The 23,499-nt window shown below is 46.6% G+C and overlaps 1 protein-coding gene across 10 annotated transcripts in view; it reads left to right on the top strand.

The window, feature by feature from the left end:
• hspg2 (heparan sulfate proteoglycan 2) overlaps positions 1-23,499 on the top strand; it is a 76,219-nt gene that overhangs the window by 35,375 nt on the left and 17,345 nt on the right. For 6 of the 10 annotated variants that reach the window (XM_062565416.1, XM_062565420.1, XM_062565436.1 and 3 more), the window contains 35 exons: positions 180-266; positions 500-570; positions 1,021-1,076; positions 1,295-1,435; positions 1,554-1,727; positions 2,026-2,205; positions 2,299-2,417; positions 2,504-2,615; positions 2,819-2,932; positions 3,110-3,237; positions 3,465-3,551; positions 8,188-8,249; positions 8,364-8,428; positions 8,528-8,668; positions 9,195-9,386; positions 9,785-9,823; positions 10,750-11,034; positions 11,152-11,205; positions 11,675-11,758; positions 12,858-12,950; positions 13,030-13,122; positions 13,324-13,554; positions 13,670-13,783; positions 13,897-14,024; positions 14,319-14,405; positions 14,593-14,651; positions 15,103-15,267; positions 15,457-15,567; positions 16,056-16,156; positions 16,650-16,830; positions 19,028-19,087; positions 20,980-21,102; positions 21,242-21,394; positions 22,105-22,265; positions 22,504-22,581. In XM_062565416.1, the coding sequence (XP_062421400.1) occupies positions 180-266; positions 500-570; positions 1,021-1,076; positions 1,295-1,435; positions 1,554-1,727; positions 2,026-2,205; positions 2,299-2,417; positions 2,504-2,615; positions 2,819-2,932; positions 3,110-3,237; positions 3,465-3,551; positions 8,188-8,249; positions 8,364-8,428; positions 8,528-8,668; positions 9,195-9,386; positions 9,785-9,823; positions 10,750-11,034; positions 11,152-11,205; positions 11,675-11,758; positions 12,858-12,950; positions 13,030-13,122; positions 13,324-13,554; positions 13,670-13,783; positions 13,897-14,024; positions 14,319-14,405; positions 14,593-14,651; positions 15,103-15,267; positions 15,457-15,567; positions 16,056-16,156; positions 16,650-16,830; positions 19,028-19,087; positions 20,980-21,102; positions 21,242-21,394; positions 22,105-22,265; positions 22,504-22,581 (4,129 nt within the window). The remainder of the gene's footprint in view (positions 1-179; positions 267-499; positions 571-1,020; positions 1,077-1,294; positions 1,436-1,553; positions 1,728-2,025; positions 2,206-2,298; positions 2,418-2,503; positions 2,616-2,818; positions 2,933-3,109; positions 3,238-3,464; positions 3,552-8,187; positions 8,250-8,363; positions 8,429-8,527; positions 8,669-9,194; positions 9,387-9,784; positions 9,824-10,749; positions 11,035-11,151; positions 11,206-11,674; positions 11,759-12,857; positions 12,951-13,029; positions 13,123-13,323; positions 13,555-13,669; positions 13,784-13,896; positions 14,025-14,318; positions 14,406-14,592; positions 14,652-15,102; positions 15,268-15,456; positions 15,568-16,055; positions 16,157-16,649; positions 16,831-19,027; positions 19,088-20,979; positions 21,103-21,241; positions 21,395-22,104; positions 22,266-22,503; positions 22,582-23,499) is intronic. The other 4 variants (XM_037478125.2, XM_062565429.1, XM_062565438.1 and 1 more) reach the window with 4 other exon arrangements.

Below are 23,499 nucleotides of genomic sequence, written 5' to 3'. Positions count from 1 at the left end.
AATAGACACACACACACACACACACACACACACACACACACACGGGCCACACACAAGGCATCAAAGGGAAGTGCTGTTTTTTTTGTATTCCCTAAAGCTGAGCTCATTCAACAGTTTGGCACAGGTTCATTCAACCTGCTTGTCATTAATCCACTGTTGTTGGTTTTTGGGCTTTGTAGGTTTTCGGACACCTGCTTCCTGGACGTTGACCAACAGCCAACATGTGACGCCTGCAGGCCCGGCTACACAGGGAGACGCTGTGAAAAGTGAGGAAACTGATATCAACTGTGCCTTTATTACTATTGAAATAGTTTGTAGATGGCAGTAATATGGATTATATAACACAACAATCCTATTTAATTAGTGGCAGTTCAATCTTAATTCATATATACAAGTGTAACACCAGATTGCTATTAAAACTAGCAATGACATCATCTGTCCCAGAATTGGATTTTTAGGAAAGCATAAATCATTTTGGGCTTTTTTCTTTTCTTTTCAGGTGTGCTCCTGGTTACCAGGGTAACCCTCTTCAGCCTAATGGAAGATGTACTCCTATAACACCTGACACCAGTGAGTATATTGCCATATGAACATATTTATTCTCATTTCATGGCATGGAAATAATTCTAGTGCTAGGAATTCAAGGAGTCCTGTGCAAATATGGATAAGATAGGGGTGGGTATCTATAAGCTTTTGCTTCTCTCTACTCCTTTTCTTGAACAAAAGGTGACTTTTCTAATTTTGTGGTCTATGTCTATGTTGATTTTTAAATAAATTTAAATATTATTTTTTTTTAAATGTCTACATGTTCAAGAAATAAAATGCTTCAAATCAAATCAAATCAAATGATTACCATTGCCCCCCCCCCCCCCCCCCACACACACACACACACACACTGGTGTTTCAGTAGGCAGTAGTATGTGGTCATAGCTCAGATATGCAGCATGGCTGGAACACTCCCAGGTGTACTTTCCACCCCACACATTGTGTCATCTTCTTTCCGTTGCTGTCTTCCTGCAGAAAGCTGTGATAACAGAGGGACAATCACCTCTAGCAGCAGACCATGCAGCTGCAAGGTATATATGCCTTAATGCAAACTTATATTCTAACCATCTGTTGTGAGATCTGTCCTATATTGGGGGCAGACTTGTCTTACTTCTTTGTTTATTTTCTTTAGTCTTTTGCTATGAAATAACGTAACTCTGCAGAAGATAAAAAAATCCAACAGGTAAAACGATCCGGGCCAAGTATTCTATTGGTTAGAATTACACGTGTGCGTTTGTGTGTGGTTCAGAACAACGTGGCGGGCGCTGTGTGTGATGAGTGTAAGGCCGGATTCTTCCACCTATCGGAGACCAACCCCGACGGCTGTCAACGTTGCTTCTGCATGGGCGTCACCAAGCAGTGCGCCAGCTCCACTTGGAATAGAGATCAAGTAGGTTGCTCAGCTACAAATGGTGAATCAGCAAATCCTGTCAAATGCTGAATAGGGAGATGCCATGTTCAAATAGTCTCTGTTCACATCTCAGACAACTAGTTTGCGTCACTCTCAGGTGCGCGGAGGGAGGAACGGGCAGCTCTTCTCCATCTCCAACAGAGCCAACACCAAAACTGTTTCCGAAGGCATCTCCCAGAGGGGCTCCTCTGAAGTTGTCTACCGCACATCACCCTTTTCCCCCAAAGATATCTACTACTGGGTTCTGCCTGAGAGCTTCCTAGGAGATAAGGTAAGAGGAACACAACAGGGTGGAGGAGCAGAGGAGGAGGCTAAGAAAGGAAAGAAAAGTGGTGGTGCAGCCAGATGTGTCTGCTTGTTCTGTCTCACTCAGTCAGGCCTTGACATGTTTTGAAGTGAAAAGACTGCACTCATGCACAACCCCCCTTAGAGCCTCCTTTGAACCTTTTGGCTTCAATTCACAGCCAGGCCCAACATCTGGTGTCTTGTGACTTCCCCCACAATATCATAGGTGGGGTGATATGCCTTCCCACCATGCAATTTTTGTTTTTTGACGGCGTTGCTCCCAGGTGACGGCCTACGGCGGAGAGCTTCGCTACACGGTGCTGTTCCAGGAGAATCAGCGATCACCGCCGATCGACGGCCAGCCAGATGTGGTTCTCCAGGGCAACGGCATCGTCCTGGAGCACTACGCTCAGACCAAGCCTGTTCCACGGGTTTCCAACACTGTGGCCGTGACCTTCAGAGAGGTGAGCTGCGTCGCTCAAAGGGGGAAACGCGTATCGCGTGCCGAACGCGGCGGACTGACGGCGCCCTTTCTCTCCGAACCTTCTGCTTGCTAGTCGGGGTGGCGTCGCTCTGACCGGCAGCCGTGTACCCGGGAGCACCTGCTGATGGCCCTGGCCGACGTCACTGTCCTCATGATCAGGGCGACCTACGCGGACGACATGACGGAGAGCAGGTTTGTCACGGCTCATTGGCGCGCCATCGCCCATCTCGAGGGGACGCGGCGTGTTTCGTTAACGGCGTGCACTCGGTGTCCAATAGTATCAAAGACATCGAGATGGACGTCGCCGTTCCGGACTCCACTGGTAACGGACGTGCTCTGGAGGTGGAGGAGTGCGCCTGTCCTCAGGGATACAGAGGACCTTCTTGCCAGGTGACCGTGCAGATTTCAGAGAGCGGTCATAAATTGACTTAATTATTGTACGATCCAAATGGAGCTAAATCATGACATCGGATTTTTTTTGTAATCCAAAAACTAGTATGTGGACTCATTATTTCACTTTTTCCAAGATCAAGAATAAACGTAATGTAGTGTACTCGTCTCTCACCCCGAGGCGTTTTTCTATGTCGTTGCAGGAGTGTGACGAAGGTTACACGAGGACGACCTCTGGCCTGTACCTGGGCACCTGCGAGAGTTGCGACTGCAACGGTCACGCCAGCGGCTGTGACAAGGAGACCGGCAATTGTCTGGTGGGTTTAATGCTGCTCTTCTTCTTCTACCCCCCCCCCCCCCCCCCCCCCTTTGATGTGAGCAGTGGAATGCACTAATGGTTTCCCGGGGTTAATCCCGACCACATGTGGAAACACTTTTGTGTACAGTATATATTCACCGTGGATTTTTCATTTTTTCGTGTCCCGAACCAAAAGCAATGTCTCCACAACACCGCCGGGCCCAGGTGTGAGCGCTGTCAGGATGGTTTCTACGGAAACCCGGTAACGGACGGCGCTCGGGCCTGCCAGCCCTGCCCTTGTCCTGGAACGGCTTCCAACAACCAGTGAGTTCATGTCTACTGAGCTTTAGTCGGTCTGCATTGCAGATTACTGTTAATTACGCTGCTGAAGGATGTGGACAATGGAAAGTGAGCAGCGTGCGGCGCCAAGAGAAAAGAAACGACTCATTTGCTCCTTAGTAAACAAAGGTCACACTGTATTTGAAATAACATGAATCCTGCCAAAAAAAAAGAGTGTTCTCATGGTTTCTCCGCGCCCTCTGTTGGCACAGATTCGCCCTCGCCTGTTATCTGGAGGCCGACGGCCAGCCAACATGTCGAGGCTGTCCCGCCGGATACACTGGCCGACGCTGTGAAAGGTAGTCCCCCCCTCCCCTCTTCCATCCCCATCCTCCTCCCCCCCCCCCATTCATTTTCTGCTTTCCCTTTCTTCCCCTGTCTTGCTCTCACGGTCTTCTGGACAGTGTTTTTGGGTTACTGGGGTGGCGGGCAGCAAAGGTCACCAGGGGCCGGCAGTAGCACCCAGTGGTTTCATTCACAGGAAAAGGGATGTGAGCATGTCCGTGGTTCTCGCCCCCCCCCCCCCCTCTTCCCTCAGCAGGTGTGATTGAGATGTGTGTCAGTGCAGGGATGGGAGACACAAATGGGTTCCAACCCGTCCGGATGTTTTGTACTGCGAGATGTTTTTCTAGATCTGCTGGTGGATATTGTTTTTCTTGGATTTATTGTTCTGCCAAATTTAAGGTCACCCGGCGGTGGTAGAATAATATATTTGGTGGCAGTGATTACGTCATCACTCAGATTTTATTGTTCTGGAAAAGAAATTTGAGGAATAAAAGGGCTGTGTGTCCTGTGGAAAACCTTCATTTTAGTCTACTTCAGATCCTTCGATTGCTTTCTTCCTTCCTTTTGCTTTACCTCCAAATGCATTCTCTGAGGTGGCTCTCTGCTTCGGCCTTGCGCTTTGCTAGGAATGACATGTCCAGGTGTTGGCTCAAGCGTTTGCTGTCCGAGCACAGACATTCTATAACCTGAGTGTCCGACGACATAAATGTAGGTGTGGCATTTATGAGGACTCGTGACTGATCAATCTTTGCTGCGCCGAGGGCAAAGATGACGAGGTGATTTGGGTGCAAGATGCCAATTGATGAATTATTTACTATTTGAACGTCTCTGCCTGCATCGTACCTGATTCTGCTGTTTTGACATTAAGAGAAGAGATGCCGTCTGCAGACAGTTGTGGGGACCCTTTCCTGGATAAGCACACAGAAGGCCTTCTACCTTTGTTATGTGGAGCAGAAGCAGTATTCAATTTCAGCTGGGAGAAAGAGATCCTGTCGTCTGGCAGTGGAGACGACGACGATGGCGACGATGATGAGACCACAGCAGCGACCATAGTCCCTACTAGGACTTTATTGTCCACAGCAGCTCGCCACGGCACCACTCGTTGGACGACGGCGGCTGTGGCGAACGCGGCCTCGGTCACCACGCGCAGATCGGCGAGCAGACTCCCGCCGCGCTTCACCCCGAGCCCAGAGGTCAGGCACTCCAGCCACCACCGCCTCCTCCGGTTTCACCTGAACAGCTTCAACCAACGCCTGAGCATGCTGGAGAGAAACACACTTGACATGAAGGAGAGCGTTCACAACATGGGGCGGCAGCAGAGCCGTCTCGGCTCTCGACTGGAGGAGCTGATCGCCATCCAGCCGGCCGGGGGGGGGGAGGAGGAGAAGAAGAAGAAGAAGGCCGACGAGCTGGAGAAGAGCTACGGAGACATGGACGCCCGCCTGAGCAGACTGGAGGGGAGGCTGGAGATCCTGATTGACGGCTTCACCGACCTCGCTCAGGAGCTGAACAAAATGAAGCGCAGCAGGCACATCTCCCGTTCCCTGCAAGAGAAGAGGGCTCTGCCCTCACTCGCTACAGTCAGAACTACGGCCACAGAAGGGCCACTCGCCAGCAGAGCCACGGCGCCCGAAAGCTTACCCGCCCCGAGCCTGCCGGCAGACAAGCCCACTTCCGCTTCTCAGAGAGCGCGCAAAGTCCAATCGGCGAGAACCACCGCCACACCAGCAGAGGTCACATCCAAAAGTCTCGTCTCAACGAGGTCAACGCTAAAGTTCAGGGCCACCCCGAGTAAACCTAAGACCACTTCAGCGTCTGCAGTGAAGCCTCGAAGCCAACGCCCCGAAGGGAGAAGGCCCGCCGGGACGGCGAACCCCAAACATCGTAAGCAAGTCATCGGAGCGGTTACCAAATTTCAGCTGGAGCCGCCGTCTCACAAGGCAAGGCCTTCGAATCCCGGCCGGCCCGACGGAAAGGGACGCAACGAGGCGTTCAGATCAGACGCGCCGGTTACGAAGAAGGTTCGGGAGGACACAAAGTCTTCTGAAGGCGTTTCAAAGAGTTTGTCAAAGTCCCACAAAGCTGGCCAAAATGACAAAAAGACGGAGCCCAGCGCAAAGAAGGTGTTCCTTCGGAATGCAAAGAACAGCTCTGCGAGGAACGCGCTCTCATCAGCAAAACCAACCAAAGCTGCTACTGCGAGGAGGTCCAAAACCACAATGAAAAGAGTCACTGCAAAGAAGAAGGCTTACACAACGGCAAAAAGAAAAGCTACTAAAGCCGAGGTTGCCGCTGCAAAGAAAGTAACTAAAAAACACCCGCAGAAGAAAGAAAAGAAAAACACTCAATCTGTTGTCTTGGAACTACTGAGGCTCCTACAAGGAGGAAACAAGTCTGCAAAGCAGAAGGACAATCCGGACGGTTCTCTTCATGTTGTCTTGGGAAGGCTGGCCATTCCTATCAAAATTATCCCCGATGGTTAGGGAATAACGTGTTGCTTTTCATTATGTTTTCATTGTGGATATCTCTAAATTCTCATATTTATATATTTTACACATTAAATGGAACGTAATGAAGGCACTAAGTTCATGCAACTGTGTTGTTCCAGAGGGACTTTCTCAGACATTTGATGCCATCCTGAAAGGGATGTTCTCTTGATATATTAATTACTTTTCAGGTGTGTTTTACTACGATCAGAACCGTTGCTGTGCTATGAAAAGATAACTCGGCAGTAAATGGGCTTGTGCAGCGCTTTTCTAGTCTTCTGACCACTCAAAGCGCCTTAACCCTACATGACATCACGCACTGTAGTCACAGCTAGAGGAGCAAAGCTGGGGTTGAGCGTCTTGCCCAAGGACACATCGACATGCGGGTTAGCCGGGTTTTTGGGATCAAACCACCAACCCTCCGATTGGAAGACGGCCCCACTCACCCACAGTCGTACCTCTTAAGTGTGCATTATTTCATTGTGTTAAGCCCAAACTACCTCAAATTTCACAGCCCAACGTTTAGTTAGATCCTAATAATAATCATTATTATTATTATTTCCTGCATTCTCATGAGTATGCTTTACTGGTATCAAATGTGTTGAGAAGCCTCACACCTCCAATGTGTTCTGGTAGTTGCATTACATGCTGCAATTACAATTATATGAACAATTTTGAAAGGATTGGAAGAGCAAACAAAACATCCTCATTTGTTGTTCGTAGAGCTTTAACCGTAATGAGGCCTTTCACACTAACACACTTTCACACTAAGATTGCAATTGATTTTTAAAGAAACATTTGTGGTCCCCCGGGGGGAGGAATTAAAATGATTTTTGCTGATGCCGAGTCTTTTCACTGAGCTCGACGAGCACTTTAAAATGTAATTTGTCCAATACTTGTTGTATCATGAATCGATGGTAAAAACGAACAATCCATCAAACGTGGGGAAAATGACAGCTGCTAAACAACAACATGTTGGGATATGTTAGCATAGCCGTGCTTAGAATGGCATCAGGACTGTTTCTGTTGGATTAAACCTGTTGGAAGCACGCAGTGGTGGCATTCATCAAGTTCTAACAGTCAAATATATCGCATGAAGTATTTACAAAATTCGACATGATGGCACTAGAGGAAAAGATGGATGTACCCCAAAAAACACTGGATTAAAATTTGAAGAAATTTAAGAAACGCATGGAATTTTAAGATCATTTTACACATCGTTTAGTGGAAGTTTGTTTCAAATTCCGGGGATTTATTTTAATTTTAATGTGATGTTAAACTAAATTCATTTTCATCTCATCAAGCGCTGTGTGTCCATTCTTGATAGTCTAGTCTGTAGCTATGAACGCTTACATTATCTAATCTAACTGCTGTACGGCTCGGTTAGTCTGAATAGAGTTTCCCAAAAAGAGTTCATAGCACGGAAGTGCTCTTGTTGGCTGTTGACCGGCGGACCTGCCAGAGGACAGGTGAGGTAAGACTGACAGCAGCTGCTCCCAGGGCGACCTGCACAGATGTGGGATCTTGGCCTTTGCTCCGGTGGCAGTGGCGCTGTTTGCTTGGGTTGAAGGCTTATTGCTTCGCTATGCTCCAATATCAGAAATAACTTCCCTCTTGGGCAGCTTAGCGTCTTTTTTTTTCTCTCGATATATATTTATATCATGGCTGTTTGGACCTCTGCTTTGTTCTTTTACCTTTTCTATATTTGAAGCTTTTCTTTCAACCATGTTTTGTTTCCATTTGGTGACAGTTTCTTTCGCTGCGCAAAGGTGTTCCTCAGTTTGAGCTGCGTCACACCTAAATGAGAGATGAGATCAACATCTCGGACACGTTGAGGCGACGCTTCATCCGTCTTCAAGCACTGTTTCATGACCTCTGTCTCTGGGGAAAATGTTTGTGGTCACTACAAAAGCTTGGTGTGCCTTTTAAAACTTAAGTCTTAAGTGCAGATCCGGGCACTTAGTGGATGGAATAACAGAATAGTTTGTATGCTTATCGTCTGAATGACTCATTTCTTTGTTCGTGGTTGAGGTCTGACTTTGGTCAAGACGACTTCCCGAAAGATGTGATTCATAAAAATGTGTCACCTATTGCAGACTTCACAGCTCATTGTTCTTTTGGTTAAGGACATTTACCCAAAAACACGTATCTATTTTTGTTCCAGATGTGAACCAGGGTTCATTGGCAATCCGCTGCTTGGACAGAGGTGTAGTGTTGACAACAATGGTAAAGATTTTGTTTTAATTTGGTCACAGCACAGAAATTCTTCCATGTTCTGGATTCCCTTTCTGTCCAATAATAATCTATCATTTACACACTGTAACTAATCTACTGTTTCAGATAACTGCTACGACTGTGACGAGAGAGGAAGTGAAGGCTGTGATGGTGATGTTTGCCACTGCAAGGTGATCGAACAAACTTTATTTGCTGGTTGTTGTTGTTGTTATCTTTTGGTATTTTTGTCTTTTTTTACAGTGAACTGATTTTCTTTTAATGCATCACAGTTGAACGTGGAGGGCCCGTCTTGCTCCAACTGCAAGCCCGGAACCTTCCATCTCAGCCGGGAGGTCAAAGACGGCTGCCTGTCCTGTTTCTGCATGGGTGTTACTCAGCAGTGCTCCAGCTCCAACCACTACAGAGACACGGTGAGGCCTTTAAGTGACATGACACAAAGACGCATGAGGTCAAACATCTAAAAAAAAAAACATCACACCCTCATCACACCATCAAGTGGTTCTTAATGCAATGGTACATTGGAGATGTTGTCCCTCAGAATTTCCACAGGGAAAAAGGGGGAGATCCGTCTGTGAAGTCTGATGAGGTCACATGTTGGCTTCACATTTAGAGTAAAAAAAAAAGATAGCTCTATGGGTGGGGAACTAAAACAGTTAAAGGGCTGTGATCTACCAGTTGAGTCCACTTTGAGAGTATTAACCAATACTGAAACTTAAAGTAGTCCTCACTATAATGACCCTAACCCCTAACCCTAACCCTAACCCATTTAATGCAAAGGCAGTCAACAGCAGCCCAATAGTCGTTTTCTTATAATGTTCATACTGTTATCAAAGTAAGCCAAATGTCCAGTTGAAATCAAAATTGCTGCAGTGATTTTAGCTTCTTTTTTTTAATGTCCATTGAACTGTATCTATCTTTATTCATGTGCTCTTGCAGGTGTCCTCAGTCTTCTCACCGGGAAACTTCCAGGGATTTGCGCTGGTGAACCGCCAACGCACCAACCGCATCACCACTGGCTTCACCGTGGAGATTTCCACCCAAGGCACTCAGCTGTCCTACACCAACTTTGATTACCTGGGACAGGAGCCTCATTACTGGCAGCTTCCAGGGGTCTTCCAGGATGACAAGGTCAGTTTCAAGGAGCACATACGCTGCACCTCAATCAGTGGAAATGAGTCCAAAAAAAAAAGACCATGAACCCCCGGCTGCATTTGAGTGGCTGAGCAGCACTCATTTGAAACGTAGAAAGCTTAAAATAGCTTTTATTCCATTGCTGTCACCCTTCTTCTGCTTCTCGTTCTTAAAACTTTCAGACGGCGTTTCTTTTCAAGCGGATTGCTTTTTCAGTCTCTTTGCAACTTCCTTTCCTCTGTTGCAACCTTTTGTTTCTTCTTTTTAACTTTGTCTTCACACAATATGTGCATAGATCCAATGCCCCCCCCCCCCCCCCCACGTGTCAACTTACATAACGTAGCTCTCTGTGTCTTTGTTCGCACCCCCCCCCCCCCCCCCCCCCCTCTCTATAGAAAACATCTTTTTTCACTCGCAAAAAACGAGCACAGCAGGTACAGTAGGGTGGATGTCACGTTGTGTGGTGTGGTTAAAAACTACAAACGCTTTGTGTGGAGGACTGAATGCCAAATCTTGTACTCTTTGTGTGGTTAACGTGCATTTTGTGGCTTAAAACAAACCTTCGCCTCGTTGAGTTGCATTAGACGCATGGTGTCTCACTGCAGCCTGATGCGCAGCTGTGTGCTGCACACAGACATTGTGTTCCGCCTCACAGCGCGCGGGGGGGGGCTGCGGAAACGGCTCCATTGTTGACCGCTCCATCGAGGATCTTCATACCGTTTAACTTTGCTCCAATGACACTCTCACAACACCCCCGAATACCGTCAGCTCAGTGATGAGGAAAGCGATCAAAGCGCTTGCTTTATCCGCATCGATAGAGTGACTCCAACTCACGGGGGGGGGGAGGGGGAGCAACTAAGGAAAGATGCTTCCACTTGGAAGCCAATGGCCTCCGAGCGTGGAGACATCCACGGAGCTAAAAGAGCTACCCGGGGAAATTTTTCATTAGAAGTTAACACGCTGATAGTTTGTAGCTCATGGAAGAAGAAACGTCGATGTAGCAGCATGACGTAGCGCTTCGGTTTGATGAAGGATCACTGAGCGGCAGCGTGTTGTCACACACTGCATTGGCATGTGTGTGGAGCACAAAGTGGTGTGAGTCGGTATGCACACTCGGGGAAAGTTACTACATGCAAGGAGGTATGTGGTTTTTGTGTGTTTCTTCGGGGTGGGATCCGTCTGTTTGGAGGGAGATTGCCCTTCCAGCGGGGGCCCAAATGTTGGCCCGCAGCACCTTTTTAAGCATCGTGGACTAAAAAGCATGACTCGGCGTGTTCACTTTCTTACACTGACGAGTTTGATTCTAAATCCTGCCTCCATTATTTTGACTTTCTCCGTGGTTACACGTCCGCCCCCACAGGGTGGCATCAGTCAGCTGGACGACGAGGTCTGGGCGCTCTTCTCTAACTTCTCCAATGGACGCGCTGGTTCCTCTCGATTCTTTCCCTCCTCTAAATCCTCCACCTCTTCCTCCTCTCCTTCTTCTTCTTCCTCTCGGATCCCAACTTCTTCTTCCTCCTCCTCGTCCTCCTCCTCCCGATGGTCCTTGCGTAACCCGAGCCCCCCCTCTAGGTCTGGTATGTCGTCTTCACTCAAACCAACCAAACCTCAGGCTTACTCCCCAGTCCGCTCTCTCCATCTCCAGGTACACTTTGTCAGAGATTGCAAGAGGTTCGGGAGTCCTTTTTTTTCTTTCGTGATCATATTAACGTGACTTGTGCCGTTTGTCTTTGGGGCCTGGGCCCTGCTGGGGATGCAACAGAGCAAGAACTCTGTGAGCAAGACTTTAGCTCGTGCCTCAGGAGACAGCAGCAAGGTAGACCGTTGCATGGACTTGTCCTTGATTGTAAAGCTTTGAAAAGTTAATTAGCGACCAACTGCCCTCACTTTGTCCAAGGCAGTTAATGTTTAGTTCAGAAACTCATAGCAGCTCTCAGCAGCTATGTTAAAGAATATATTGAGTTTGTAGTAAAGTAAAGAATGGATAATTTACCGAGTTCCGGTGGTTGACTGGCTGGTATTCCTCATTGTTAAGCCAATAGCTCCCTCTCAGCAAAAGGTGTTTTTGTCCTCAGACGAAGCACCGTGCCACTTGTAGGCTATAATCAAACTGTCCTTAAAAGCATGTGTACTTAAGAAGATGCTCTTTTAGAGTTTGGCTAAATGTCACACATTTGTCCCCGAGATTCTTATTGCACTTTACTCTTCGGCATGCTTTGTCGACCCTCTCTCCATCCGTGCCTTTTATTCTGTTCTGCCTTTTCCTTTCCTCCTCCGCCTCTCAGTACAATCTTGCGGACAAAGGGTTCAGCTTGCACCAGGATGATCTGCTGTACTGGCAGCTCCCAGCGCAATTCACAGGGGAAAAGGTAACCGCGAGAACCTCCAGAGGCACGTCCCTTCCCGACCGCCGGTCAACCCTGTGAGGTCACAGAAAATACAGCACCCGTAGTATCCTCCAGCACTATGCCCACGCCCTTCAACACAAGCCCCCCCCCCCCCCCCCCCCTCCATCCTCACACTCCCTTCCACCCAGCCCCTCACCTTCCTCCACTGTAGTACATTTCATTCTTCACTTGTATTCATTTTTAGGGTTGACTCTTAAGTCTCGGGTGCCCACGTCTCCAGAAGGCAATGCGGTCGATGAAACTGTCACTCATGATGACACGCCCCTCCCAGTCGACGCCCCGCCCCCCTACGCCACATCAGGGTCGAAAGTCTGAATGGGAAAAAAAAAGTTTTGAACCTAAAAAAAAAAGTTTTGAATTTGAAAATATAAAATCTGCAACCGAAAAATATAATACAGTGAATATCAAAAAATAAATACAAGTGAACAATGAAAAAAAAAATATTTCATTCGAAAAAATCAAAGTCAAAACTATATTCAACTCAAAAATATTTTTCGTCCATTTATTTTTATTTTGAATACAGTGTTGTATTTTTCAATGTTCAACAACAAAACTTAAACTTTCAGTTTTTTTTCTCGAATGAACAAAACTTTTGACCTGGATTTGGCTCCATAGTTTTGCAGTAGGCTGCAACTGCTATGAGTGCTCGCACAACTGAACACAAACAATCAATGGAATTAAGTGGGGTTTTTTTTGTGTGAAATGTCACATGCCCCACTAACTCCAAGGCTGCTGTATTCTGTTTCGGACTATGGTATCTACGTCAGGTAAAGTCAGGTATCACCGTAGTGAGTCATCCGTATGACATCATTAGGGGTATTTTCATCTTCTTTCGCCCCATCGAACATGTTAACTGTTAGAACAAATTTCAAATGTCTAAATAAGTTTTCTCTTTCACATCCTTCTAGGACAGGATGCATTTGACCTAACTGTGCAATCTTTGTTGCTCTGAGGAGTCGCCTAAGCATTTCTTTTTGCTACATTTGATGTTTCAGGGCAATTTAAACATTGTTCTAACTGCCCGAAATATCTAAAGCCTCTTCCTTGCTGACCATCTTAGGTGGGTTCTTACGGAGGCAAGATTAAATACTCCATCTCCTACGTTGCTGGCCAGAGAGGATTACCCCTCGATGATGGGGACGTCCAGATTATTGTGAGTAAAATGCCGTCCTGCTGGATTCAATGTTTTTTCTCGCGTTTGCAGCTTTTAGTGACCTGTTTCGTTCTTGTAGGGTAACGACATCACTTTGGTAGCTCGTCAGCCCTGGCAGCCGAGGCAGCAGGGCGTCAAGGAGACGCGCCATTTTGAGATTGTCTTCAAAGAGGTGAGTTGCCCATAACTATACTTTTACACCAACAAAAAGTACTTTGGCCCACAAACTGGCCCGTTGAAGTGAACCAGGGCTGGCGTCTTCCAAAAAAAAGGAAGCAAAGTGGCATTTCTTTTCATTTCTGATCAAAAATAAAATGTAACTAGATCAAATAAAAACGGTAGATGAGCTCTAAGTGCATTTTCTGCCTCACAGGAAAACTGGCGTCGTCCAGATGGCATGCCGGCCACCCGAGAGCACCTGCTGATGGTCTTGGCGGATCTGGATGACATCCTGATCAGAGCGTCCTACTCCACTGAGATGCGGTCCTCCAGTATCTTTGACATCAGCATGGACGTTGCCGTGCCTAACTTCAGCGGCTTGGCCCAGGCGCTCGAGGTGGAGCAGTGTCGCTGCCCACCTGGATACCAGGGACTGTCTTGCCAGGTACGCTTTCTTTTCGGGAATAGTTGACTTCCCTTGGAAGCAATACAGTCGAATTGTGCTACTTACAAATGCGTACTGATTCATGATTATCTCAATCGCATGGTGTTTCTTCAAGGACTGTGCGCCTGGGTACACCCGCACCGGAGGAGGTTTATATCTGGGCCACTGTGAGCTCTGCGATTGCAACGGACACTCCGACTCCTGCCGCCCTGAGACTGGCATGTGCACGGTACGAAGCAGCCAGATTAGCACATGGCTGATATTTGTCAAGTTGTGGTTGGATAATATCATCCTGGCACAAGTGGGCGGGTCTATATAAACAGGGTACATTTCTTCTTCCAGAGTTGCCTGCACAACACCCAGGGTGAGTTCTGTGAGCAGTGCGCTCCTGGGTTCTTTGGCGACCCCACTGTTGGCACCCCGGAGGACTGCCAGCCCTGCGCCTGCCCTCACAGTGACCCAGACAACCAGTGAGTACTGGTGCATTTACCAACACTTGACATTCCACCTCCATTATTGGTTCTACTGTCCGCTGCAGGGGTGCCAACACCCTTTACAAGGCTTACAAGCTACTTTTCAATTGACCCCGAATGTTATGTAAATTAATTTAAATCATAATTATTCATGTTAACAGGCAGTGTACATAATGTCCTTGGCTCAGCAGTAAATCAACTGTGTGTGTGTGTGTGTGTGTGTGTGTGTGTGTGTGTGTGTGTGTGTGTGTGTGTGTGTGTGTGTGTGTGTGTGTGTGACTCGTGTAACAGGTTCTCCCCCACATGTGAGAGCCTTGGAAATGGAGGCTACCAGTGTACTGCCTGTCAGCCTGGGTACACCGGCCAGTACTGTGAACGGTGAGATGACCCTCTCGATGTGGGTCAAAACGGCTACATAAAAAAAATGACATGTAGTTTGTTTTGATCGATTTCACCTTCTGTCTCAACAACTTTCCATGATGGGTATTTCTATCAAAACCTGAGCAAGATGAATGATGTTGTTGACTGAATGGTCTGTCTGTTTTTGTTTTTTTACCATCATTAGTTGTGCTTCTGGATACGTTGGCAACCCTCAGGGCAGACAAAAGTGTCAACCATACAATGGTAAGGCTACATTTCACATAAGTAAAAGTATCAGGGGTCTATGTGTATCTGTACTCAACACATTAACTGAAAAAAAAATGGAAAAATTGAACTATTCTGGTGTGATTAATTACGTTTGAACATCAAATGACACGCATGAGTCTTTAAAATAAAGACAGAGCCATTACAGGTGAGAGAATTATGCACACTGCAGCTTACTGAAGATTACCAAACCGATTTTACATCAGTTAGACGTCGTTTTACAGTAAAAAAGACTAATACTAGAGTGGTATTGATATTTTAATGTCACTCTGTAAGAAAGTGAACGAGCATATTTTCTGAAAAGTTGTCAAACATCTAAAGTGAGATTAGTTTCCATCCAGTTGTACTTTGTAAAAGAGTGAAATACCACTTTGTGTGATGTTTTAGAAAGTATTCCTGATTATTTTGTAATGAACTTTGCACTTTGCAGATGCGGGCTCACTGGTGGTGAAGGTTTACCCCGCGAGGGTCCTTTCGTCTCTGGGTGGCTCTGTCACTCTGCGCTGTCAGGTGTCCGGCTCTCCTCCTCACTTTTTCCACTGGTCCAGAGAGGACGGACGATCCATCTCCAGCAGTGCTGACAGACGCCGACAAGGTAGGGGCACACACCTCCACCTCGCGGGTCACAACAAGGACCCGGGATGGATGAATGTGCACATCCCCTCGATCCCTCGAGGTCACTGCAACGCAATTCAAGTGTGATTCGCGCTCTCTTTTGGTTTGAATCTGAATACATGCATTTTAAATAATTGGTCTACACCCGTTTGATCATCTGTGTGCGCAGGAGCAGAGCTGTACTTCCCCAACGTTCAGCCGAGCGATGCCGGCGTCTACATCTGTACCTGCAGAGACCAGCGCAGCACCAACAGGAGCCACGCTGAAATTGTTGTCACAAGTGTGTGCGGTCTTACATTCGCAAACATGCTGCTTGGTGCAGCTCCCAGAATAGATTGCACCCGTGGTTCGACACATGGAGTTGTTTACGCAGGGATTATGTGAGGATTCCATAGTTAATTTTGGTGTGGGGGGCGGGGGGGGGGGGGGGGGGGGGGGGTACTGCATAGTTAAAGTTTTGTAAAGCAAGGGCTGGTATATGATTGCTGATATGAGAGCACAGAAAATATGTTTTTCTTCTTTTAGCTTTTCCAGTGAATTTAAAATAAGTGATAAATGACCTACTTTTAAGGGTGAGTGGAAACATGACAGAACTTTGCAGTCAATAAAGAAACAGAGGCGGAAGAAACCCTGTACATAAAAACATCAAAACTGCCATTTATTAAGGTGTTCAATCAGTTTGCTTTCATTTTGTGTTTTGCTAACCGTTTACTTTGTTTATTTCCAATCCTTATCAGAGTTAATTGTTTTATCGTTTTATTTCACCAGGTGTCCCGTCCAAAAACATTGAGGTTACAATCGAGGAGCCCAAATCCCAGACTGTCCACCAGGGGACAACTATCAGTTTCATCTGCACTGCTAAAAGCAAGGTAAACCTAGACAGGGATCATAGTACAGAACAGTTTGACGATTTTGGGAAATACTATAGTATTTAGTACAAATAGTATTCATTCTCTTGCCAAGAGTTAGATGAAAAGATTGATGTCTTCCACTCTTATCTGTACGTTACATTACATCACTTGTCATTAAACTGACATTGCATTACAACCCATGCGTTACATTTTGCCCAAGGGAGCAATTGGGGGCTAGGTGTCTTGCTCAGGGACACTTTCGGGATGGCACATGGAGCAGCTGGGATTCGAACCACTGACCTGGCGGTTCCCAGCGCACCACGCTGAAGCCAGTGGCTGCTTGTTAGCGTAGCTTAGCCTAGCATAAAGACTGAAAACCAAGAGCCTGGCCTTGTCTTTAAGTTAAAAAAAAAACACACAACAAAGTTTGTCTGCGGAAAAAAAAACACGTAACGCGTAAGGGATTGCATGCATCTGGTGATGTGTGTATGTGTTTACCTGCGCTTCACAGTCGCCCGCCTACACCCTGGTGTGGACCCGGATGGGCAACGGGAAGCTGCCCAACCGGGCCATGGACTTCAACGGCATCCTGACAATCCGGAACGTCCAGCCCGAGGACGCGGGCGTGTACGTCTGCACTGGCTCCAACATGTTTGCCATGGACGAGGGCAGTGCCGTCCTCCACGTGCCAGGTTCGTGATCCTCGGCAACGCATTCCATTACCCATCGACACCCGCCCCCCTCCCCGGCAACCCTACCAGCCCCCTGGCATCCCGTAGTTTACCCCCCCCCCCAGCTTGCGGTGGTGCATGCTTCTCCGTTTTGCCGCATCCTCCATCGTGCTCTCCGAACGCTGTGAGCGCTCATGGTGTAAACAGCGTAACAAGCTTGCCGCTCTAACTCCCCCAACGCTTTTGCCCCCTCTGCTCTCAGACAGCAACATAAAGTGATCTTCTTACTGCCTAACGCTTTGTTTTGTATGTCGCTTTATCAGTGGATATGAAGAAATACAGCTTGTGGGTTCGGTAGTACTAAAACAGTGTATTTACAAATTTTCCAAATAGCGCACGGGGTCAAGTATGCAGTATCAGATTTAACTACTGGGCTCTTAAAATAGCTGCATATCAGTTACACTGCGATCTAATAAGTGCTCTTTCGGATGAGTGATATGTAGCCAATTTGCTTTCCTCCAACACTCAACTGAGGCTACGGGCAGATTTTCATCCTTCCTCTTCATGATTTTACTTCACGTGGGTTGAATTAATTGGTGGTGGTTCGGTGGCTCATTGGTCCCTGGCGTAGCTGCTGGTTTCCGCTGTCCGAGGTTTTTCACTAGCAGGGTGCTGGATTCTGGTGTCTTTAACTTTGGGCTCCCGGGGGGGGGGGCACTCCTTAGCCTGAGCTGTAGTGTATAATGATGATGATGATGATGAGGAGGAAGAGGAGGAATGCGGATGCCACGGTTGGTGCTAAGTGACTCCGCGACTCAGAACGGGACTTCGGTGTGCCGGGAAGAGATGAAAAGTAGGAAGAACCCCAGTGCCCCTGATTCCTTCGTACCATCGTACTCCACGCGGTATTCCTTCCTGAAATGACTGTCTACTGAACAAAATGGTGCTATTAGCTATGTGATATGTGGTTGGTTAAACCTGCCACTTTCTAAGTGATGTTACACTGCTGTAATATTACTCCTTCATTCCTTAAGTCTCAGCATGAGTCAGTCTCGTTTGTATCTGTGTCAGATTGAGTTGGTAAAATATTTCTGAGTGGATTAAAATGTCAAAAGAAAAGTACTTTGTTATCCAAATTTTGTCAAAAACCATCTCCAATTATCTATTATTATTTACATCCTGTCATTGTTGCTGGCACATTTTTTTTTTGATTGACTGAAATATGTTATCCTGAAATTTTTCACTCTAGAAATGTTTTTCTTTTCAAAAGAATTTTCTATTTGAATACAATTACCTTGCATGATGTGTGTTTACATTTAAGCATTGTTAAATGGTTTTAAGCAAAAAATATTTTTATATATCTCTTAGACCGTCTTACACTTACAAGTCACATTGAAAATCTTTTTTTATCGTTGGACCTTCATTGCATTAGCTTTATTTGTTTATTCACAATTCAAAGACTACATGATTGGAAATACTCCCAAAAGTGCTTTTAGTTAAAGTTTTACTCATTTTATTTCATTAAAGAAATACCTATCTGATGTAATGCACACGTGTCACGTTGTAATGTACTTATCTTAACTGTGAAAATATTTTGTGAAAAAGAGCAAATTATTAAAATAACGACATTTGATCAAAGTGATTTGCTAATTCATGGATGTGTACCACTAACATATATTACCTCAATCAAGTCAGGATAACCCCAAGCTGTATGTTTTTTTATCTGCTGAAATGGAAGTAGACTTCCAATATTTGAAACTGCTTTTTGCTACTAACCAGCATGTCTCACATGTGACTAAACACTGCATACCTCCATCTCACCTTGTGTTGGAGCATTTTTGTTGCGTTTGTTATCAATTATTAGAGAAGCATGAACTGTTACAAGCAAAACGGCATTCGAACCAGCATTCTTCAAATCACAGAGATCTTCATTTTTTTTTTCTTCCTATAAACATACATCAAGGTAAGTGTGAAAATTGAATGAACTATGGCACCAGACATTGTGATGGAAAACACCGTTGTTTGCATGTGTACATCATGTGTGATGCTTTTTGTGGAATCAGTCGGGCACAACTACAGCGGCCCATGTTTGGAGATAACTGTCTCCGGGAAGGGTAGATTTACCGTTAACCCCCCGAAACCTCAGTTAACCTTTCCCCCCCCCCTCCCCCCCCTCCTCCCCCCCATCCCCTCCTCCTCCCTTCCTCCACAACTCCAGAGCCCTCACAGACTCAGATGTTTTACACAGCCTATGAAATGTTTGAAGGACACAGAAAGCGTAAGTCGGCATGGGCATGGTTTCCTCTTCTGCTGGGCTCCCTGGAGGGACCGGCCTCTCCCTCTCTGCGTCATGTATGCACTCCTTCTCCTCAGCATGGACGTACTGTTGACCCGCTGGCGCCCATGTACAATCCACCAAACAGCATCTGCAGAGACTTCCTGCAAACCCGAGACTCTGTGCTGTATCGCGTTCTCTGGCAATCGCCTTTATTTGAATTCAGAGCTAGAGATGTATTTTTCCAGTGTGTTGGTACACGTTATGGTATTATAAGTTGACAAGTTCACAAAATGTGAAAGAGTCATAAGTTGGATTGTACATGAGCATTACTGGCTTTCCCCTTGTTCTTTGGTCCTTCAGGTTCCATCACTGCAGGAAAAATCTTCATTCTAAGGGCCACTACTCATGAATGTTGAGTCAAGTATTAAAAATAAAAAAGTTATTCAGTGTTGTACAGTAATTACAGGTCTAAATATATGGTGTAGTTCAAATGATTTTCAAAACTGGTGGAGTAAATGACAAACCAGTTGGATAGTGTTGGATACATTTCACTGTCAATTGGACAAACACAATAACATCTCACGACGTCTCCACATTCAGAGAAGCCCGTTATTCTTCTTTCTCTTTGTATCCTTTGTACTTTTCTTATTCCCTTTCCTCCTTAGGAAACATGCTATATCTGTAAAAAGCTATTGTCTTGACTTCAAACATCATACTGTGCTCAATACGTCCTATCGCAAACTCATTGCACCATTGCTAAATGTGGGTAGCAGATTTGAGTCCGAGGTGAGAGGCCTGGTTTCAGTGCTCCATAAAGATATAGGAACATATTTTAATTCCTCACCTGTAGTCTCTCCGGGTTTTATACAGACGTTTGTGGACCCAAGAAGCTGAATCAACCTTATTTGGGGTTTTTCTCTAGCCATATTTGTGGTTGGTCATGATCTGGTCAAGATTGACATTTTTCCAATGACCACATACAATAAGCAGCCTCAGCTGTACTTTATGTTTAGTTATAATTAGCAATGGTTATCTCACTGACATTGTTACACTGTCATTAACGCTTGCGCTCAAAGTTGTGCTGTCCAGTTCAACCTCACAGAGTAAGTGAAAATCCATTCACCTCCGTTGTATTGGGTTGAATTCAAAGCCATAACTGGAGATCTGGACAAATCAATGTCCTGTAGGTAGCTCTGAAGGTGGTGAAGTAAGAAAGGATGTAATTTCCTGACCTTATTGAATTGATGCATTTATTTAAACCTAGCACAGACGCTAGTGTACCCATATTCAAATCATTCTCAAATATTTGCTTGTCTGTTCAGTGTAGACTGCAGGCGGTCATGTCTGCCCTGTGTCCCACGGGAGACGATGCAACTTCTCTCCTTCCTGTAGTGTTGATGTCACTGAGGGGAGAGAGAGAGTCAAACGCTTGCTCACAACAGTCCCAGAGGTGTTCCGCCTGCTCAGACCGCCTCGTGCTCCTTCCCCTCCGACTGAAAGGGGGCCTTTCTTTTGCTCTCTCTCACCCTGGAATCGTTCGTGACACGCCAATGCTTTCCTGCCACTTTTCATCCGTTTGGTCCCAGTCTGCCAAGGGTGAAGGAGGTGGAGAGGAGGGAGGGAGGGAGGGGGGGGGGGGGGGGGGCGGGCGCAGAGGCCATCGCTCTCTCAGTTTGGCCAAGTTATTAGCGGGTTGCCACTGCTAAATGGAATGCCCAAGCAATCGGTTGTAGACTCCAGATGAGGTTTCTCCCTCCCTCACTCACTCCCCCCGCGACCCCAGCAGAGCCGCCCACATCATCCCGCTACATTTCTCCACACGCCGCTGTGAAGTTCCCCCCCCCCCCCCCTCCAGCTTGTGCCGTGCTTGACTGATGTTTCTCCTTCGGTAGCTTCCGAGGAAGCCCAGCCCGTGGCCACCGTCACTCCCTCAGTGCTGAACGTCCAGCAGGGCCAGCGGGCGGAGTTTCGCTGCACCGTGACCGGGAGCCCACCGGCCGCCATTGAATGGATCGGTACGTCTAGTCAGTTCGCCTCTATTGCCGTGTTTAGTGTTGAGCTACACCTAAAGTAATCTGAGTGGAAAGGCCATTTTCTGTTGATCCAGTACACGCGGCCCTTTAGAGGCAGAGTGTAACTGTGTGGTTATTACAGGGGGTCCCGGGAACAGAATGAGTCCGAGGGCCGTTGTACGAGGCGGCGTTCTGACCTTCGCAGCAGTGGACGCAGCTGATGAGGGGGAGTACACCTGCAAGGCCCTGAACACTCACGGGGAGCACACCGCGCGGGTTTCCTTGTTTGTCCAAAGTATGCTTTGCGTCTGTGTGTATTTTCTTGTTGTGGAAACACTCATCTGTTCACACACTTGCAACGTGGGGACTCTTCACTTTTGAGGACAAAATACCAATTTCCATGTTAATGTAAACGGGACATATTTGGGAGTAGGTAATGGTTACTGTCAAAGTAATGTTCCCTTAAAACAGGGAAACAAGTGTGTGTGGGTACGTTTGGACCTTGCATACTGTATATATGGAAATTCAAATGTTTCAAAATAATCCCAGTACAGGGAAATAGTTTCCTTCATGTTTAGGTTGAAGGATTTTATCGACTGCTTGAAACTAAAAAAGCATCTCATGTCACTATTTAAAAAAAATTCATAGATATTGAATGAGATCGAATGGCTTTAGCTCATCATTCTCCTCAACTAAAAAAAAGAATAAGTTAATCTTCTTCCATGGATGAACAAAAAATGGACAATAACACAAAACCTGCCAAAGTCAAAGCAGCTTTTGCTGGTCTAACTGGTATGTTGTGTTGTTCAGTTGTTATGGATGGTTTATTGACTTCATGATTATTTTCAATTGGTGATAATGCCATTCAATGTTTTAACATTTCACAAATATTTCTAAGGGTTTCATTACATAAGAAAAGCAATAAGCAAATGCTTATTTCATTAAGCTAAGCTGTGTTGGGTTGAATTTGAATTTTCAATTGATCATTACTCCTTTTTCGGTCAGAGTCTAACCCAAGTGGCCTCGGCACCAAGCCCCAAGTCCAAGTCAGTCCCCAAAATATCGAAGCTCATGAAGGAGACAACTTGAGGTTGTATTGCCGAGCAACAGGAGTGCCCACCCCGAAGCTCACCTGGCTGAAAAACGGAGGACAAGTCGTTCCAAAGGTGAGACACCACCTGCTGTCTCAGTCCCTTGAAGTTGGCTTTAACTCGGATGAATAACTGTATTTACATTTGCTGTGCTGTATCTCTACTTTGCACTTCAAGGTGTGCCTCGTACTCATACTGTGTCAGTTTGTATGACTGTTTCAGCGTTTTGACCATGTACCCTTATTTTTCCCTCTGTTTGTCTCTTCCCCTTTTTTTTTATTTGGATCCCCACCCTGTCCTGACGTTTACTCAGGCCATTCCCTCTCATGGTTTCCATCAGTTTAAAAGCAACAGTCTCGATGTGTTACAGAGACGTATTGGGGAGCTCCAGGTCTGTCCATCTGTCCGCTGTCTGTCCCGTCTCATTCATCAAAACCAGTGTCCCCCACTTACCTTGTCTTCACACACTGTCGAGTCCAAGTGCATGAGCCTGTCCTTGATTCTCACCTTGTGGCCCTGTTAATTTACTACGCCTGCCTACTAAGTCGCTTTAGAGCTGATGCCAAATACATTATTAGAATCCGCTGGGCCAGGTTCACTTGTTGATGTATAATTTGCAGGCGGCACATGTTTTTATGTTGTGTTGTATTAACAAAGGTGTTTCATAGTCTTTGTTTTTTGTGTCGTGCTGTCACATCACACCATCCCTAACTCTTTTTTTGGGCCCTCAGCCCCCCCCCCCCCCCCCTCGTCATTCCATTGAGTGTATTAACAGGACTAAGTATACAGGAGGAACTTTAGGTATTTCAGACATGTTCTACTCCGTGCCAGACGCATGGCGCTGCCTCCCCCCCCCCCTCCCCCCACGAGGGCTCCGGGGCCCGTTTAGTTCTGCCTCAGAGAGCCCCTGCGTCGTGTCAGCCTTTCCCAGGGGCAGCTGGGCCCCGCCGTGCGACCACGCAGAAATTCTGTGTGCTCTGGCAAACGGCTTGCTTTGAAAACTCCTCAATGGGGCTCAGACCCACATTGAGTCTGGGCCCGCCTCAGCCAGTGCTCGGTTTAGCCTCCCATCGCGGTTGAATGAGCGTGAGCTAAGCAGCTTTGTCCGCGGATGCACCAACACCCCCCCCCCCCCCCCCACCCCCCTCCCGGATACAGTAATCCCTCCCCAGGCCCTCCCGGGCTTGTTCCCCCCCCCCCTCCCCTTTGAGGTGTTTCCAAACTTTATGGAATCTAGCCCTGCTGGATTTCAGACAGTGGAGTAGTGTACAAACAAGTTGAGATGTTTTTGGCTGGTCTTTTATTTATT

This window comes from Pungitius pungitius, chromosome 1 (genome assembly GCF_949316345.1).
Source record: "Pungitius pungitius chromosome 1, fPunPun2.1, whole genome shotgun sequence".
NCBI classification, from domain to species: domain Eukaryota; kingdom Metazoa; phylum Chordata; class Actinopteri; order Perciformes; family Gasterosteidae; genus Pungitius; species Pungitius pungitius.
The sequence above is the reverse complement of the archived record's forward strand: the minus strand, read 5'-3'. Positions and strand labels throughout refer to the sequence as shown.